Source organism: Erythrolamprus reginae, chromosome 5 (assembly GCF_031021105.1).
Source record: "Erythrolamprus reginae isolate rEryReg1 chromosome 5, rEryReg1.hap1, whole genome shotgun sequence".
NCBI lineage: Eukaryota > Metazoa > Chordata > Lepidosauria > Squamata > Dipsadidae > Erythrolamprus > Erythrolamprus reginae.
The window spans coordinates 18,347,959-18,364,608 of NC_091954.1; the positions used below are offsets into that span (position 1 = coordinate 18,347,959).

A 16,650-nucleotide genomic window follows, 5' to 3' on the forward strand; every position below is an offset into this window, starting at 1 on the left:
GTTTAACTTTTCCATAACTCCAGTATCTTATAACAGGGGTCCCCAAACTTGACAACTTTAAGACTCATGGACTTCAACTCCCAGAATTCTCTGGCTAGCATACCTGGCTGGAAAATTCTGGGAGTTGAAGTCCATGAGTCTTAAAGTCGCCACGTTTGAAGACTTCTGATCTATAGAATAACTTTGTACAAAACACAACTGTGTTGGCATCTGGCAGTAATTTCTATGAATTTCAAAGAAACTTGTAATGACTCAGCTAACAAAAACTAAAATAATTCATATTCCATCCCCAAATAACATTAAGAAAGCTACAAAACATTAGGATCAAATATGTTTTCAATCAAATGATTTTAAAAATATTTAATAAAATTTTTAAACAGACAATTAAAGCTAGAGATTTCCCTTTTTGGGTTAATGGATGGAAAGATCTTATGGAATTTTGTTTATATATATAAAACAGTGGCAAGGCACAAAGCTAAAAGGACTTAGATACCTACAATGAAAGAATGGATAGCTAAGATGATGGAATTGACAGAAATGATGAAAACTTTTATTAAAGAAGACTTTGACCAATTTTATTTCTACGTCAAATCCACTTTTTGATTTTTTGTAAAAGACTGAAAGAAATGAAATTATGATTTCTGAATATGATGATTAGAAACAAGGTATTATAGAAACTTTAGAATCTGAATTTGATGTATTTTTTATTTAATTCCAGACCAAAAAAGTTGAAAGTTATTCCTTTTCTATTCTTTTTTTTTTTTTTTTTTTGCATTTTTATCTTGCTTTTCCTGTTCTTTTTTCAATTGATTTTTCTTTTGTTCATTTTTTTTGAAATTGCTCTGGTCAATTGATTTGGTCACAATATTGTACTGCAGGCCACTGAAGCTGACTTGTAAATCTAAAGGTCAGCGGTTCAAATCTGATCACCGGCTCAAGGCTGACTCAGCCTTCCATCCTTCCGTGGGTAAAATGAGGACCCGGATTATGGGGGCAATAGCCTAGCTCTGTTTAGAAAGTGCTATTGCTAACATGTTGTAAGCCGCCCTGAGTCTAAGGAGAAGGGCAGCATAAAAATTGAATAAATAAATAAAAATAAATAAATAAATAAATAAATATTGAAGAATGAGATGAGGTTGGTTTTACATGATTTGTTCCTGACAAACCCATGTTGGCTGTTGGTTATTATGTTATTTGTTATTTGATGGTGGCAGATCTATTTCTTGATTATTTTTTATAGTATTTTTCCAGCTGATCGGCCTGTAGTTTCCTGGCTCTGTTTTTTGTATTTTTAATAGATGGGGACCACACCGGCTTGTTTCCAATTGTCTGGTAGTTCTCCTGTGAGCCATGATCTTTGGAAGATGTGATAAAGTGTTTTGGCGATGACCTCTGCTAGTTCCTTTAGGACTCTGGGATGTAGTCCATCTGGTCCTGGAGATTTGTTCATGTTGAGTTCTGACAGGAAGTCTCTTACTGTCTTTTTGCTGATGTGGAGTTGAGTTCCAGTTCTATATCCTGCAGCTGTGTTATTGGCTTGTGGGTGGATGAAAAAAAACTACCTGTGCACCTATGTCTTTGATTTTGTTGCCCAGCTGGTCGTAGTCTCTTATTGTTGCTTTTAGGTCTTTTCCTGTATCATTGTAGTCGGTGGGTTTTATTATCTTGGTTATTTTTTTCTGTTATGTCAAAAATTTTGGCTCCAGAGAGACAGCATACCTCTCTGGATTGATTGTGCAGTCTGCAGAGGGCAGGTTCAGTTCCCCTGAGAATTGAGTCCCCTATTACAAGCATTCTTTTTTTTTCTTTGGCTATATTAAAGTACTCCACAAGAACACTACATGAGGTATATTGTATGGCTTTTAATCTGTCCAGTTTGCCTAAACAGCAGCGAAGGAAGGGAATTTAATTTGGGTCTTGAAAAATGTAAGAATCTAGATATAATTACTCTTTTTCAGAAAACTGGCACAGTCTTTGTTGAGGAAATGAAAACAGACTTCAATCACCTCTGTTGGGAGGATTCACTGAAAACAACAGAAAAATAAAATCTAAAGAGCCTTACATGCTGACAACACAACAAAAGATCGGAACTGCCATTTTTATTCCTAGATCAGCGTTTCTCAACAGCTGCACCTTTAAGAAATATGGACTTCAACTCCCAGAATTCCCCAGCCAGCACGACTAGCCCGAGACTCATGGGAGTTGAAGTCTACGCGTTTTAAAAGTTGGCGGCTTTGAAAAACACTTCGGAAAACGGAACGTTTGCTTTTTAACGCGCTTTCTAACGGAACGGAACGTTTGCTGGATCACCGAACAAGCACCTTAACGAGCGGTAGCGTAATTTTAAAGTTATGAGGAGGCGGGCAACCAAACAGAAAACCGGCCCAAGCTCTTGGATATCTCAGACCCGCTGCGGTAGAGGAGTGCTGCGCATGCGTATCTCCGCCTCCCTAGTCGACGATTTCCTCCTCCGCGCGGAGCGTCGCCCTCGTTCGTCCAACCATTTCGTCGCGCATGCGCCATTTCCGCCGCTAGGCGACGGGAGTCCTCGCGATACGCGCGCCTACGACGCCATCCTGTCTGCCTCAGCTGCGTAGCTTGTTAGTCGGCTGTCGGTTAAGCGCTTCCTTGTTCTTTGTGGGGGAGTTCCGCGCAACCCGTTTGGGCCGATCGCCTGGGGAAGTGGGTGAGGTGTTGCCGGTGAGTGGGTGGCGGGAAGCGACCGGGCAACTTGTCCCGATATGCCGGGAGAAAAGAGAGCTGAGGTGGGCGGACCCGCCTTCTCACTCCTGAGAAACGGGCGAATTCTGGCGGGCGGGCCGGGGAGGGGGAGGGGGAGGAAGAGTTAAACGGCGCCGTGCGCACGCGCGCGGGAACATTCGGCAGGGTTTTTTTTCCCCTCGGCCGCCATTTTTAACGAGCCGGCCACCGCGGGGGTGGGGGCAGCCACGACGCCTCCTGGCGTGCTAAGAATGGTATCGCGGCGCTTCTTGCTGACTGCGACTGCCGCTCCGAAGGCGGTTCTCGGTAGGGCGAGCCCGAGTGGAGGGAAGACGGCGAAGTGGGTTCCCCGGAGCGTGACAAAAGAAGCGTGCGCCTCCGCCATTGATTACCCCGCCTCCGCCAAGGACCGCCCCTCCCCGAGTGCCACTCCTCCATGAGGGCTCGCGCGCCTGCGCGCTGAGGTCGGCGTCGCGGAAGGTTGAAGAGCGGTTGGCGGCGTTGCGTTTGGCGGGCGAAGGAAGAGTGGTGGTTTCTCTTGACAACCTGAAGCGTCGCAGCGTCCCGAGTTCAGCTCCTCGGAAGTAAAGGTGCCTTGGAGTCGATTGGAACGGACGAAATTGAAACATTGCAGGTGGCAGGGCTCGGTCAGAATACTATGGCGCCGAGTATAATACGTGAAAAGTGCCCATGCAACCCTCAAGTTCCTTAATGGAAGCGATTCGGGCATTAACAGCAGTTGAGATTAATGTTCAATAGAGTGGAAGGTCATTGTGCCGAGGTGGCGCAGCAGGTAGAGTGCAGTACTGCAGGCTACTAAACCGGACTGTAGATCTGCATGTCAGCAGTTCAAATCTCATAACCGGTTCAAGGTTGACACAGCCTTCCATCCTTCCGAGGTGGGTAAAATGAGGACCCGGATTGTGGGGACAGTATGCTGGTTCTGTTAAAATGTGCCATTGCTAACATGTAAGGCACCCCGAGTCTAAGGAGAAGGGCAGCATTTAAAAAATCGAGTAAATAAATAAAACTAATTATTTTGTGTGGTGACCAGCAACAGGGATTGCTGGACCTTTTACCTGCTTGGTGTTTTGTTAATTGGGTGTGAGGCCCTGCTGTTGATCGTAAATGGCCACTCAAACCAAGGTCATTGCTGTGCTCAATCCAGTTTTGAGGCCAGCAATAAGGAAAAGAATAGGAACCAATATAACCATTACCAATATTAGCGTTTCAACTTATATGCTGCTTCAAAGTGCTAAGCGTTTACAGAATCAGCATATTGGCCCCAACAATCTGGGTCCTCATTTTTACCCACCTCGGAAAGAATTATGAGTCAACCTTGAGCCTGGTGAGATTGGAACTGCTGAACTACAGCTAGCAATTAACTGAAGTAGCCTGCACTGTAAGTACTGGGCCACCCCAGCTCTGGATTGTGCCACATCGCATAATACATCAAGATAGCTGCTTTGGTTGAATTTTGAATGGATTTCAGAAATGGCAGGACTAAACATACTTATAGCTGGGTTTGTTTCAGCAAGTCAGGAAAAGGAACTTTGAATTGTCTCTTCCCTTTACTCACATTGGTGATGTAAGTGAAGGGAGAATTTCTTGATTAGGGCTTCTCACTTGAAAGTGTGGTTGTTTTAGCAGAGATCTTTATGTGCAGTACATGTAAGCTGAAACCCAGCAGAAATACCTGTATATTTGTACTGAACACAGAAAGATAATGCTGAAGCAGGACAGCCTTGTATTAAACCTTTAAGGGATATTTATCAAAAGTATATGTTGCCTGGCTCTAGGCAGTTTACCATATTCAAATCTTATTATTTATTTGTCAAATTTATACAGCAATGCAGTGTACAATAATTAAAAAGCAGCACATATATAACATACATTTTAAAAGTCCATATTAAAAATTAACTAAAGTTCCAATTATACAAGCAGGAAGCAAAAAGAGAATGTGTAGATCTACCTCAATATTAGAGCCTTCTAAATATATCTCTGGCCTCATGACAAAACCAGAACATCAAGAGGAGTGAAGCTAATCTAATTTCAAGTTTAAGTAATTATTTAAAATAATGACACAATCTAACTAAAATTATTTGTGCCTTTATTACGATAGTTTTAAGGTAGTTGGTTAAACAGTAAACTTTTTCAAAGTAATACTGTTTACATTGATTGCACAATGTCATTTCGATGAAAGGCATACCAGGTGGCACCTTCTCTGCATACATGAATGGGAAAGTTTAATTTATTTGCATAAATAATATTTTATTGTATATACGTGTTTTAATCTGAAATTCAAAATACTGATCAGTATATCAAGAATTTGATTTTAAGTAGTGTTTTAGATAGACTAGAAAAAAGTACAAGAAGTCTTGACAGGTAGTCCTTAGCTTACAAATGCAATTGGCACTAAAATTTTGGTTGCAAATTCAGGCACCTATGTGACCAGAGCAGGGTTGTTTTATTTACCTTTTTTATAGTGTCAAGTAAATTACAGAGTCATAAGCCTAAATCCATTCTTCTGAGTGGGTAATTTTTTTGTAGAAAACCACCAAAAAATCCTAGAAGCTGAACAAAAAAAGCCACAAGTTCCAGTCATGTGACCATAGGATATTGCAACCAATCTGAAATGTGAGCCAGTTGCCAAGTGCCTGAAATGTGGTCATTTGATTGTGATGAAATTCTATGACTGCTCAAAGTGCTTGACAGGCAATAAAACACATTTCCCAAAGCTGTTGTAATTCTGAACAGTTGTTAAATGACCTATCATAAATTGAGGACATCCTATAAAGTTTGGATGTCTAAAACAATATTAAACATGGGAATAAACTGGTAATTCTTTTTTGAGTATAATATATACAAAATCTTACTCAATTAGTAGATATAAAATAGATCAAAATGATGTCGTTGGTAAGTAAAACTAATTGTATATACTATCTGAATAACATCTGTAGTGCTCAAGTTAGGTGAAATAAATACAGGAAAAATACAGTAAAGTGCATTTAGAGAAGTGATTTCCATTGAGTTCAGTATTGCTTACTTCCAGGTAAGTGAGCACAGACTAAGGGTAAATGTGCTTTTGACAACACTCGTATGTGTTCTTTAGTTGAGATTAATTCATTAACCAAAAAAAGTTCAACTCTTCAACAATATATATTATATATCTTCAGTGATTTTTGTGGCTTTGAAAAGAGGGTCAGGTTGGATGTCTGGGTGTCTGTGGAATATTACAACTGATATTGTGACCTGAGCATCTATGGATTTCTTTGGTCATCACAATTGAGGTGTCTTGGATGAGAAACAAAATAGTGAAAAAGCAAATTTGAGATGGGCGTCTGGAGGTTTTGTTTTTTGTTTTTACTCTGGCCCCCAGCATTAGCTTGTTCCCAACAGATTGCAATCTTCAGCAGGAAAACAACTGTTTGTTCTACGCAAATAGAATATAATACTGATGCTCTATTCTCATTTTTTATATTAAGAAAAATATAAATGAATTGGGAATGTATTTATTTTAGCGTGCCTAAAATTAATGTGTGTGTTGAGGTAGTAAAAAAATTATAATTTCAGATTTGTTAAATATCATATTCTTCCTAGCCATTTTGATTTCTCTTTTGTTCATTCTATTTTTAATTAATTTTGTGAAACAATCAAGTCTTTGAACATGTTCTAAATGTGCATTGCTAATTAATACAATAAAAGTATTAGCCCCAGAGATTAAATTTATACAGCAGGAAAGAGGGAGTGACTTTCTTTGATGTTGCAGTTCTAATTGTGAGAAACGTCTTAATTGGAGTATTGGAGTATGTACAGTTTATCAATAACTCGTGGTTTTATTGAAAATAACTAGTAAAAACACAGTAAAGAAAATTATCTCATGTCCAGGACTCAAGTAAAGTGTTCTGCTATCCTCCAGAATGAAATTTCATAGTGATTTTAAATTTTCTTAATTGGTTGGTGGAATAGAACAGTTTAATTTGGGTGATCTGAAATATACTGTATGTCCTTTTTTTGTTGTACAATAATTACATTTTTTTCAAAGAAGTATGCATGTTAAATTCTGTATGTAATATACATTTTTTACCATACAATTCAATTTTCTCACATGCTGTTAAATATTTTCCCTTTATTTATTACAGTCTTTTAAAAGAAAGTCTACATATATGGGCCATATAAAAAGAATCTAGGTTCCTTATGCTGATAAATAATGGACATGTTTTTATTAATGAAGATACTATATTGGAACACTACAAAGCTGGTCTAAGAATTCAAAATGCATTGCATTACCCCAAAGTTCTATTAAGGCTGTAAGGTCTCTTAAGAACCACTAATAATGTGTTCACCTCCATTTGCAGAGTTAATGGTTCTGCTAATGATAAACGATAGGAAAATAAGAAATGTTCTGTAATCTTCTACATTATCAACTGGACCCATGTTGATTGTGAAATAATAGCAAGTCATAGCTCTACCAAAAATCCTATTTTCTAGTTGGTTTTAAAACTATTCTCGCTATTCTTTCCAAGCTTTGTATTGAAATAAAAATAGGAGATGGGTATAAAGAAGATGAGTCTGGAAGTTATGTTGTGATGAAAACACCTATGACTTCTGTGAAAATAACCTTTGGAAAAATCTGTTGATTTAGCTGAGATTTGAATTTATTTTTGTGTAAACTGCCTGCATCATGTCCCATGATGTCATGAAAAACCCTAAGAATCACTCTGCATATGTGTTGAAATGTGACTTTTGTTTTTTGTTGAGATGATGTTCACTTTCAGGAATGTGACTGCAGCCTCTGGAATACCACATGCATCATAATATGCATTTTCACAAGCTCTGCACTACTTATGCCCTGCATAATGACTATGCTTTCAGAAGATGGAGATGGAGACCCACAATTTCCTTCTGGCATTTCCAGTGGCATTTGCTCCTCCCAAGTTTCCCCTTCTTTGACCATCCCTGGCTGTTCTAATTGGTTCAGCTTATCAAGTTCTTTAGAAATAAAGTTTTAGAATGCAGTTTGCTGGGAGAAACTTGTTAATCATGGCCTCCACAGAGTTTTGGTGAAAAGGTAAACCAGGTAATGGGTTTATAAATCAGAGTTTGGTAACTTTTTACTATCCTGTTTCCCCCAAAATAAAGCATCCCCTAATAAGCCAAATCGGACTTTTGACTGCATGGCAATAAAGCCAAGTGCTTACTGTATTTTTCGGAGTATAAGATGCACCGTTCCTCCCCTTTAAAAGGCTGAAAATTTGAGTGCCTCTTATACTCCGAATGGAGGTTTTTCTGAAGTGTTTCCCCCCCCCCCAGCCCTAATGAGGTGCTAATGATCTTCCTGGCTTGCAGGATTTTTTTCATTGCTACTCTGAAGTTTTTTTTTTCCAGTCCTAAGTCTTTGCAGGCTTGTTTTCATTGATATTCTCTCCAAAGAAGATTTTTTTTCCAGCCCTAACCAGGGGATAAAATAATGTGCTGAAGCTGACCAGACTAAGGACGCTAGCCAGAATGAATACCTGGTAGGTAGATTCCCCAACCCCCTATTTTCCTCCCCAAAAACTAAGGTGCATCTTATACTCCGAAAAATACTGTATTTCAGGGTTCAAAAAAATATAAGACAGGGTCTTATTTTTGGGAAACTGCTGTGGCTGTGCTTTTTTTGTTTTTGTTTTCAAGGGCATGTGCTGTGATGATATAGAATTACGGTAGATTTTTTTTAGCTTGCTGCCATCTCAGTTTGGGGCATTTTAGAAGAAATTAAACATGCACAATAGGAGCTGTTTGTGATAAGGTGAGAGACCATTGTAGGGAGTCTTAAAGAGGCATTTGCAGTAAAGTCTCTGACATAATGTTTTTCATAGTGAACTTCATAAGTAGTAGAATTCTTCATTGGCCAAGTGTGATTGGACACACAAGGAATTTGTCTTTTGTGTATATGCTCTCAGTGTACATAAGGAGAATAAAATGTATTCATAAAAATTAAAAAAATGGAAGTAGCGCTGACATCTATTTTGTTCATAAACCATTGCACTAGAGAGCAGTAATGATTTATTTGTTTATTAGATTTCTATGTCGCCTTTCTGGAGGCAACTTAGGGCAGCATACAACATTATAAAAGCAACAATATGTAAATAAATCTTAATTACTATAACAGAATTATACAAATTACTAAAAAGTATCAAAAAACCCATATACTGTATAGTCATTATACCCATATGATATGGGTAAGGTTGGTATCTTTTGATACTAATTGCCCTCTTCCTAATTAAATGCTGTGTTCCATTTATAAAATGGGAACACAACTCCAGTCTGAAAATCAATAAAACATTTCCCTAAGAGTTCTCCATTCCTATTTTAATAGACTCTAAAATCTTTCTGGAAATTTGGGTTGAAATCTGAGAACATTTCTAAAGAGTCTCCTTTGTTATCTAAACTAAGCAGTCTCCAGCCTTTATGGAAAATACCTGATATGTGTTACTTTAGTACAGAGATCTTCAAACCTGGCAACTTTTAAGACTTGTGGACTTCAACTGGAAAATTTTGGGAGTTGATGTCCACAAGTCTTAAAAGTTGCCAAATTTGAAGAGTATGATGTATGATCCATGACAGTAATGGAAACTTTTAGTTTCAAAATGTAAGCTGGTGAGATTGGCATTCCACTTAAGCTTTAAGTAAAGTAAAAACCAGTGCATAAGTCTAGCCTTTTGCTTTGCAATGTTAATGGATGAATGGATTTTTTAAAAAAATATAAAAATATTTAGATGTGTTGTGGAACTTGGTGAATTTAAAGAAAACCCAGGGCATAGAGCTTTACTTTAATACACTGATCAAATTTTCCCCTTTTCCAAGAACCTGAGGGATTAACATTACGGTAATAAAAATGAGGCCCAAAGAATCAGATTTTAGCGGACTATGCAAAATCTGCTTTAATTTAACCAGGTAGCTGAGAGTATTATGAACTACACTTGTACTACTATTTTTTGCTTCTTTCTTATTGTCATTACATTTTATGCTGTGTATTGCAGTGAGATACTTTTTCCAGAAGAAATTTCACTTCAGTGGCAATCTTATGAAATGGTTTTAGTATGTGTACGATATCCATTTTTCCTCATTTTGTGAAATACCCCTGCCCAAATGTGTGTGCTGAGAATATCATTTTCTTTCTGATATATCCAGCCCACCTTAGCAAGATCCAAAACACAAACTATTCTGAACAAAATATTTTTCCTGTTATATTTTTCCTTGTTAGAAAAACCTACTCTTTCCTGTATTGTAGATGAAGCTTTAACTCAAAGTAAATTGTTCTACCCCACCAACCAACACTTCATCAACAAAATTGTAAAGACGGTATTTGTAGATATTTTATTCTGGGGACTATAATCCAAAATATTTGGTGGTATGAGATTAAGTGGAAGGATGCTAGTCTAATTGTAATGGAGGAAATGTCTGCAGCTATGGGAATTGTACTTTTGAGTTTGCTAGCCATTGTATCATTAAATGTACTTCTGGTTCTCTCAACTTGTGCAGTTTTTACACTGTATGTGCACATTCTGCATTGATATACTCCCATACAGACTACTACTATTTTGCATTTGCATCTTACAATTTCAATAAGTTTTTAAAAAAATGAATCTTGCTTTTCTATTTTGCTGGTGTTTTATGTTGCTGGGCTAACGCAGCCTCTTGCGCACAAACCCAAATTCATTTCCATTCCCCTGTTAGCTTAATGTTATTTTTTCCCTGTTAACCTTTGCCCCAGAATTAGTTTTTTTGACTGTCTTTCCATTTATTTAATTGTGAGGATTCTGATCCTGAGCCCTGTAGGACTGCTGCCTTGGCCCTTGTAGCTGGCATTGGAACGAACATCCATGAGATTTATATGCAGGTTGAGAAGCATGCATTTATTTCGTATGTATTTTCAGGAAACAATTTGCTGTGGCTTCACTGGCCTGCAGTAGTATGAATTTAAAAATAGTGCCCTTTGCAGTGATTGAATATGTGTATTGAACTGGCTGGGCAAATGTGAGAGGGAGGAGCGAAGTATTCAATAGTAGAATTTGTCTTCATAGATAGATGCCTATCAGTCAAGGTCTTGAGAATAGCTATGTGGCAGGTTGCATGAGCAGGTCATGCTAGTTCTGTATGAGTTCAAGACAATGGCAGTTGTAAATTCTCACAGCATTATACTTTGAGCAGTTGTTGCATTTTTTTAAAAGTTCAAGATCTTTCTAATGTATACAGTCCTGCTTAGGAAGGGGTTGGGGGTGAATCGTCATTCTCAAATGCTAAATTTGCTGTTTATGTTTTTTATGGTGTTTGATTTTAAACAGCAAAATGGACTGGGCTGGGAAACATAATGGTCCAAATGATTCATCTAGTGATGGAACAGTACGATTGCGTGGTCTGCCATTTGGCTGCAGCAAGGAGGAGATCGTTCAGTTCTTTCAAGGTAGCTCTAGTGTTAATGTCAAGTGACTTTCAGTGTTTCTATGTCTGCAAGATTGATATTTGAAACAGCTTAAATTTTTATTAGTATTCTTGGGGGAGGGGGAAATCAGTCTTTAAAATTTAGATTACTTAATGTTGGTATTCTTTGTTAAAACTCTACTAAAAAGTAAAGAGTTTGCATTGGCAGGATAAAAATTTACATATTTAGATAGCCTGTTAGGAGTCAGCATTTGGAGTATGTAGTTATGACATCATGCAGTATAGGTGGGTTCTTTGTGATGTAGCTGTTGCTGTGTAATCTGAACAAAAGAGACAGTAATACAATGTCTAAATGAAATCTCTTTAGCTTGTGTATATGGGTTGGGGGGAAGCTAAGCTATTTTCTTGCATTTGTGTAGATTTGCTTTAAGTATTTTCTACAGATGGGAATGTTTCAGACTTTAACACTCTTCCCCTTGATGGGGTTATTTGTCCTTGGGTTAAAGGGTTGGAAATCGTGCCAAATGGGATAACATTGACGCTGGACTACCAGGGGAGAAGCACAGGGGAGGCCTTCGTGCAGTTTGCTTCAAAGGAGATAGCAGAAAAAGCTCTGGGGAAACACAAGGAAAGAATAGGGCACAGGTGGGGATGGAGAGTTTGGGATGGTAAATATTTTGTGGGGGTTGGGGGCCAGAATTGCTTTTGGGGGGCTGGGGTACATAAATGAACTGGCTATTTTAAAGAAAAAAGAAAAAAAACACCCTAAGTAACTGTGGGAGTAAAATAGATATAGTGGGAGGGGGATTGATAATACTGCATAGCTTGCTAAAATTGGGCTAGTTTTATTTGTTTCTTTATTTTTTGTGGAGGGTGTTCTACAATAGCCAGGGTTTTTTTTCAAAGAACATTTTATTGGGGCAGGGGGGAGTGTGGTTCAGAGATTTACTGTATTTAATTTGCAGTTAGAATTTTTAGTCAGTAAAGTAAATCACAGAACTGCTTGCTTTTGCATTTAATATCCTAAATCCTAAAAAGTGACACTGGAAAAAAAGTGTCCACTTGCCTTCAATGCTATATCTAGATTTTTTTTTAAATTAAATGTGCAGTTATTATATTTTTTCCAAGCATTATATATCTGTATTCTTACATGTGTACATTGTAAATCTTTTTTTACTCAGATATATTGAAATCTTCAAAAGTAGTAGGAGTGAAATCCGAGGATTCTATGATCCACCCCGAAGAATGATGGGACAGCGACCCGGACCATATGATAGACCAATGGGAGGAAGAGGGGGTTATTATGGAGCTGGGCGTGGAAGTATGTATGACAGAATCCATCGAGGAGGTGGTGGATATGACGGTGGTATGTGTATCTAATGACCACAGGCTCTTGTCATTTTCATGTTCCTGACATTTTGTCAAGAAATACAGAAATGACAGTAATTATAATACATACCAAGTCTGAAAACCTGGCTATGTTTCACCTTGTTTATACCAGCCATATGACTTGAGGTTGAAAAAATATGGAGAGGCATTTGAAATGAGATTTTAAATATGAATGAAACTTAGTTTGCATGTAGAGCCTATTACGTCTACATAGAAATGTTTGTATTTCATATCAAACCAGTTTGGTTCTAAGCTTACATCCTTTTTGGTGCTTAAAGACTCTTCACAATCTGTCCCCCTCTTAAATCTCACAGGATATGGTGGCTTTGACGAGTATGGTGGCTATAACAATTATGCCTATGGAAATGATGGCTATGATGACAGAATGAGAGATGGGAGAGGTAAGAAAAAACATGACGACGTTGTTCAACTGTCTATTGTAGACTTGGCTAGCGATAGGGATACTGCTTTGATGTTTATAAACACTGGACATTAGAAATGTTATGTATCGTCTCTAGTTCTATTGTTAGTCCGGGAATTGGTTGGCTCGTGTACAGTACTGCAATTGTATTTTACTTTTTTAGAGGAGGCAGTGCATATCCTCAGTCAAGAATCAGTTATGCTTTCATGGACCTGTTTTGCTTTTAGGAATGGGAGGCCATGGCTATGGTGGAGCAGGGGATGCAAGTTCAGGTTTCCATGGTGGTCATTTTGTTCATATGAGAGGTTTGCCTTTCCGAGCCACCGAAAATGATATTGCAAATGTGAGTATTGTTGAAAATATTTCTAGCTGAAACCAGCGGGTTTGCGTGCGGGGGTGGGTGGGTTCCAAGAGATGAATAAGTTTCACATCTGGTATCAGATGCAACTGTTTTAAAGTATCAAGAAGTTCCAGAATGACCTTCCCCCCTTTTCTTCCTTTGGAGAATTTTAAAACTGCATAAATTAAGGGTATTAAATGTGTGTGTTACCTTTAGTAATTTAATGACTAGTGGTATTTCAACGTAAATGCACGTTTCATGTTAGAATTCCCCTTGGGGTGGAGAGATTTTACATAATTAAACAGGTGGGGGAAATGCAAAAGAAAAAGGAGCTCCAGTATTTGATTTATATCCCCATCTTTCTTTGACAAAAGTATTCAGAAAAGTTTGTAAATCTGATAATCAAAATTTTAAACAGTTATTACAATTAAAACGATAGACATATAAATTACAAATACTGTAGTCAAAATTAGAGAGTTTCTAATAGCAAATATATGAACTTATAAAATTAGTCATGATTATTCAATTTCTTTTAACCAATCTATATCTATTAGTTTGAAATTTGGTGTTGGTATCATCAGTCAGTTGGCAATTAAATGTAATATAGAAATGTAGCTATTGGAAATCTCTCAGTTGTATGATTCTTCTATGCTGATGAATTTGTATTTTTCTTGCTAATGGGACTGGGAATCTTCAAATAAAGGCAAGCTTATAAAAGGGTTGGCCCTGATATAAATCAGTATTTAGTGGCTTAATGGGAAGGATATTAAATAGTAGCAATAGTATAAAAGGTAAGTAAATCAGGGAGAAGACTGGGAGGGGGGCCTGCTAATTGTAGCCAGTATACAACAGGGTGCAAGTTGCTGAAAAGAAGAATATTTTGATTTGAAAATAACTGCAGGTTAATGCAAAAATGTAAATATTATTGCCATTATACTAACCAAATGTAATTATGAGAAGTATAATTGAGCTATTCTCAGCCTACAGTGTTAGTAGAAGAGAAAGCAAAGCAGAAACCAAAACACTAGCTTGTTGTCTATAAGACTTTGTTCTCCAAATACTTAATCTATATTAGCTCAGTTACTTCTACTTGATATTTCAATGTCATTCCAGTGTATGGTTTACAAATATATGACCCAAAGCAGTAGCACATTTTTTACATTTTTCTGTACACAAAAAGCAACTACAGGAATAATTGCATATGTTGTTGCATATTAAAGAAGTTATATGCTTTATTAAACTGTCATATATTCTAATCAATACCTTCCTAGTCAGTTTGTTTTAATTTATTGGCTTCCCAAGTCTAAAGGATTTCATAATGCAGTAGTACCTCTAGATACGAGTTTAATTCGTTCCAGAATGGAGCTCGTATGTCGATCAGCTCGTATCTGGAACAAATGGCTTTAGACTTTGTTTTTCCCCCTGGAGATAACCAGAAGTAAGGATTCTTGCGCCACCTAGTGGAAGCTTGGCTCGTATCCCGAATTTGAGCTCGGGTCTGGAACAGAAATTTCGCTCCCATCGTGGCTCGTATCTTGGAATACTCGCATGTGGAGCAGCTCGTATCTAGAGGTACTACTGTAATACCTAATGGATCTGCAGAATAAAGATTTGTACTGTAAAGTGCATATGCATGCTATTTTACACTTGGACGTGACAGATTTAAAATACATGGATTCAATTGGAGGAGTTTTAACTTATTGCTTTCTTTTAGTTTTTCTCACCACTGACTCCTATAAGGGTTCATATTGACATTGGAGCAGATGGAAGAGCAACTGGAGAGGCTGATGTAGAATTTATGACACACGAAGATGCAGTGGCTGCCATGTCTAAAGACAAAAACCATATGCGTAAGTTACAGTAAATATGTCTGAAGTTTTGTACATTTCCCCTTGATTTTGTACAGGTAATTTGTAACATTTGCTTTTTATTCTTTTAAAGAGCATCGATACATCGAGCTATTCCTGAATTCAACTGCTGGAGGCGGTTCTGGAATGGGTGGCTATGGTAGAGATGCCATGGGTGAGTTTAATGTCAGATGTTTAATTCGATTTTGGTCTGTACGGGGTTTCTAGAGACTAATGTTAGCTGCTCTTTTCCAGAGCAAGGTGGTTATGGTTCCGTTGGAAGAATGGGAATGGGCAGCAGTTACACTGGAGGATATGGTACTCCTGACGGATTGGGTGGCTATGGTAAGGTTTTGTTTTGTTTAATATTAAGATAATTGGTTTTAATCTCCACCAGTACTTTGCATTGCATGAAGAACTAAGAATGCAGTACTGCTTCCATGCTCGGAAGGCATGAGTGGCATCATAAGGGTGGTAAGATTTCTTTAATTTGTATAGGTGGATGTAAAGTTTAAACAATGTTAACTACAGGAATAAAAGTGTTGCGGTTATTTTGTAGGTCGTGGCAGCGGAAATAGTGGTGGATATTACGGGCAAGGCAACATGGGAGGAGGTGGCTGGCGTGGAATGTATTGAAGAGTGTCATTGCGTCTCCAAAGCGTGTTGGAAGGAAACAGTACTTGGTCTACTAGGCTTTCTTACAAAACTTAAATTTCTTTTGTATTGAAAACTTTATAATGACTGAAGGAATGTGTTTTCCCATTATTTGGTAAGCATCAGATTGTGATGGGGAAATCTGTTTTCTGTAGGTTTTATTTGTTGCATACTCTTGACTTTAAATAAATTTTTTATATTCAAACCACTGATGTTGATAGTTTTTATACTAGCTCCTCCTGAAGATAAGTGCGTATGCTAGGATTTTGTTTAAGAAATTTGGTTCAATAAAACCCAATTGTACTCAAAGATTATATTATTGATTCTACATCTATGAAATGAAATAACCATCAGATTTATGTTACATTTGTTGAGATTTGGAATGAAAGCAAGTGTTAAGTGTTAATAAATTGTTTGTCAATGAAAACTAATTCAATGAAAACTAATGGAAGAATGTCTAAAAATAGTGCGGGACATGAAGGCCATGAGTTAAAATTCTGAAATGACCTAAGGCCATTTCTGAGCAATGTGTATATCAGAATTTTCACAATATTTAGAATATATTGATAAACATGGTCTGAATCTTCACTTTGTTTCCTTGGCATTTAAAGTTTGGGATCAGTTTTTAATAGATATTATATGAGAATGATATGGGAGAAAAGCAGAAAGCTATAGACTATGATAACATTGATAGAGAAGTAACCATTACAGTTGTTAAAACACAAAACAATTGACTTGAAAGATGCCAGTTCTGTTGCTGAAGATACCAATGTAAGGATTTGTAGCCAAACTGACAACCAACATTTCCACCTAAAAGTCTGATGGATTATATAATAGTCCTCTTGCTTTGC

The 16,650-nt window shown here is 37.5% G+C and overlaps 1 protein-coding gene across 26 annotated transcripts; it reads left to right on the forward strand.

The window, feature by feature from the left end:
* Window positions 1-2,507: 2,507 nt before the first annotated feature.
* Window positions 2,508-16,004, forward strand: HNRNPH3 (heterogeneous nuclear ribonucleoprotein H3). Of its 26 annotated transcripts, none has more exons than XM_070752138.1 (10): window positions 2,551-2,700; window positions 11,052-11,170; window positions 11,655-11,793; window positions 12,330-12,469; window positions 12,852-12,938; window positions 13,186-13,301; window positions 15,013-15,148; window positions 15,240-15,320; window positions 15,401-15,490; window positions 15,705-16,004. In XM_070752138.1, the coding sequence occupies exons 2-10, from the start codon at window positions 11,056-11,058 to the stop codon at window positions 15,779-15,781; spliced, it is 981 nt and encodes a 326-aa protein (XP_070608239.1). In that variant the 5' UTR covers window positions 2,551-2,700; window positions 11,052-11,055; the 3' UTR covers window positions 15,782-16,004. The 26 variants fall into 26 exon arrangements, with proteins under 26 accessions (XP_070608254.1, XP_070608259.1, XP_070608253.1 ...); XM_070752140.1 differs by having other exon boundaries at window positions 2,551-2,686; XM_070752142.1 differs by having other exon boundaries at window positions 2,556-2,600.
* Window positions 16,005-16,650: the final 646 nt, after the last annotated feature.

What these genes read in the sequence shown, in the direction of transcription:
- HNRNPH3 (XM_070752135.1), top strand. Translation starts at nt 11,056, where the DNA reads ATGGACTGGGCTGGGAAACATAATGGTCCAAATGATTCATCTAGTGAT. An exon ending in CCGAAAATGATATTGCAAAT is followed by an intron (nt 13,302 to 15,012) that starts GTGAGTATTGTT and finishes GCTTTCTTTTAG; the next exon opens with TTTTTCTCACCACTGACTCC. An exon ending in TGACGGATTGGGTGGCTATG is followed by an intron (nt 15,491 to 15,704) that starts GTAAGGTTTTGT and finishes GTTATTTTGTAG; the next exon opens with GTCGTGGCAGCGGAAATAGT.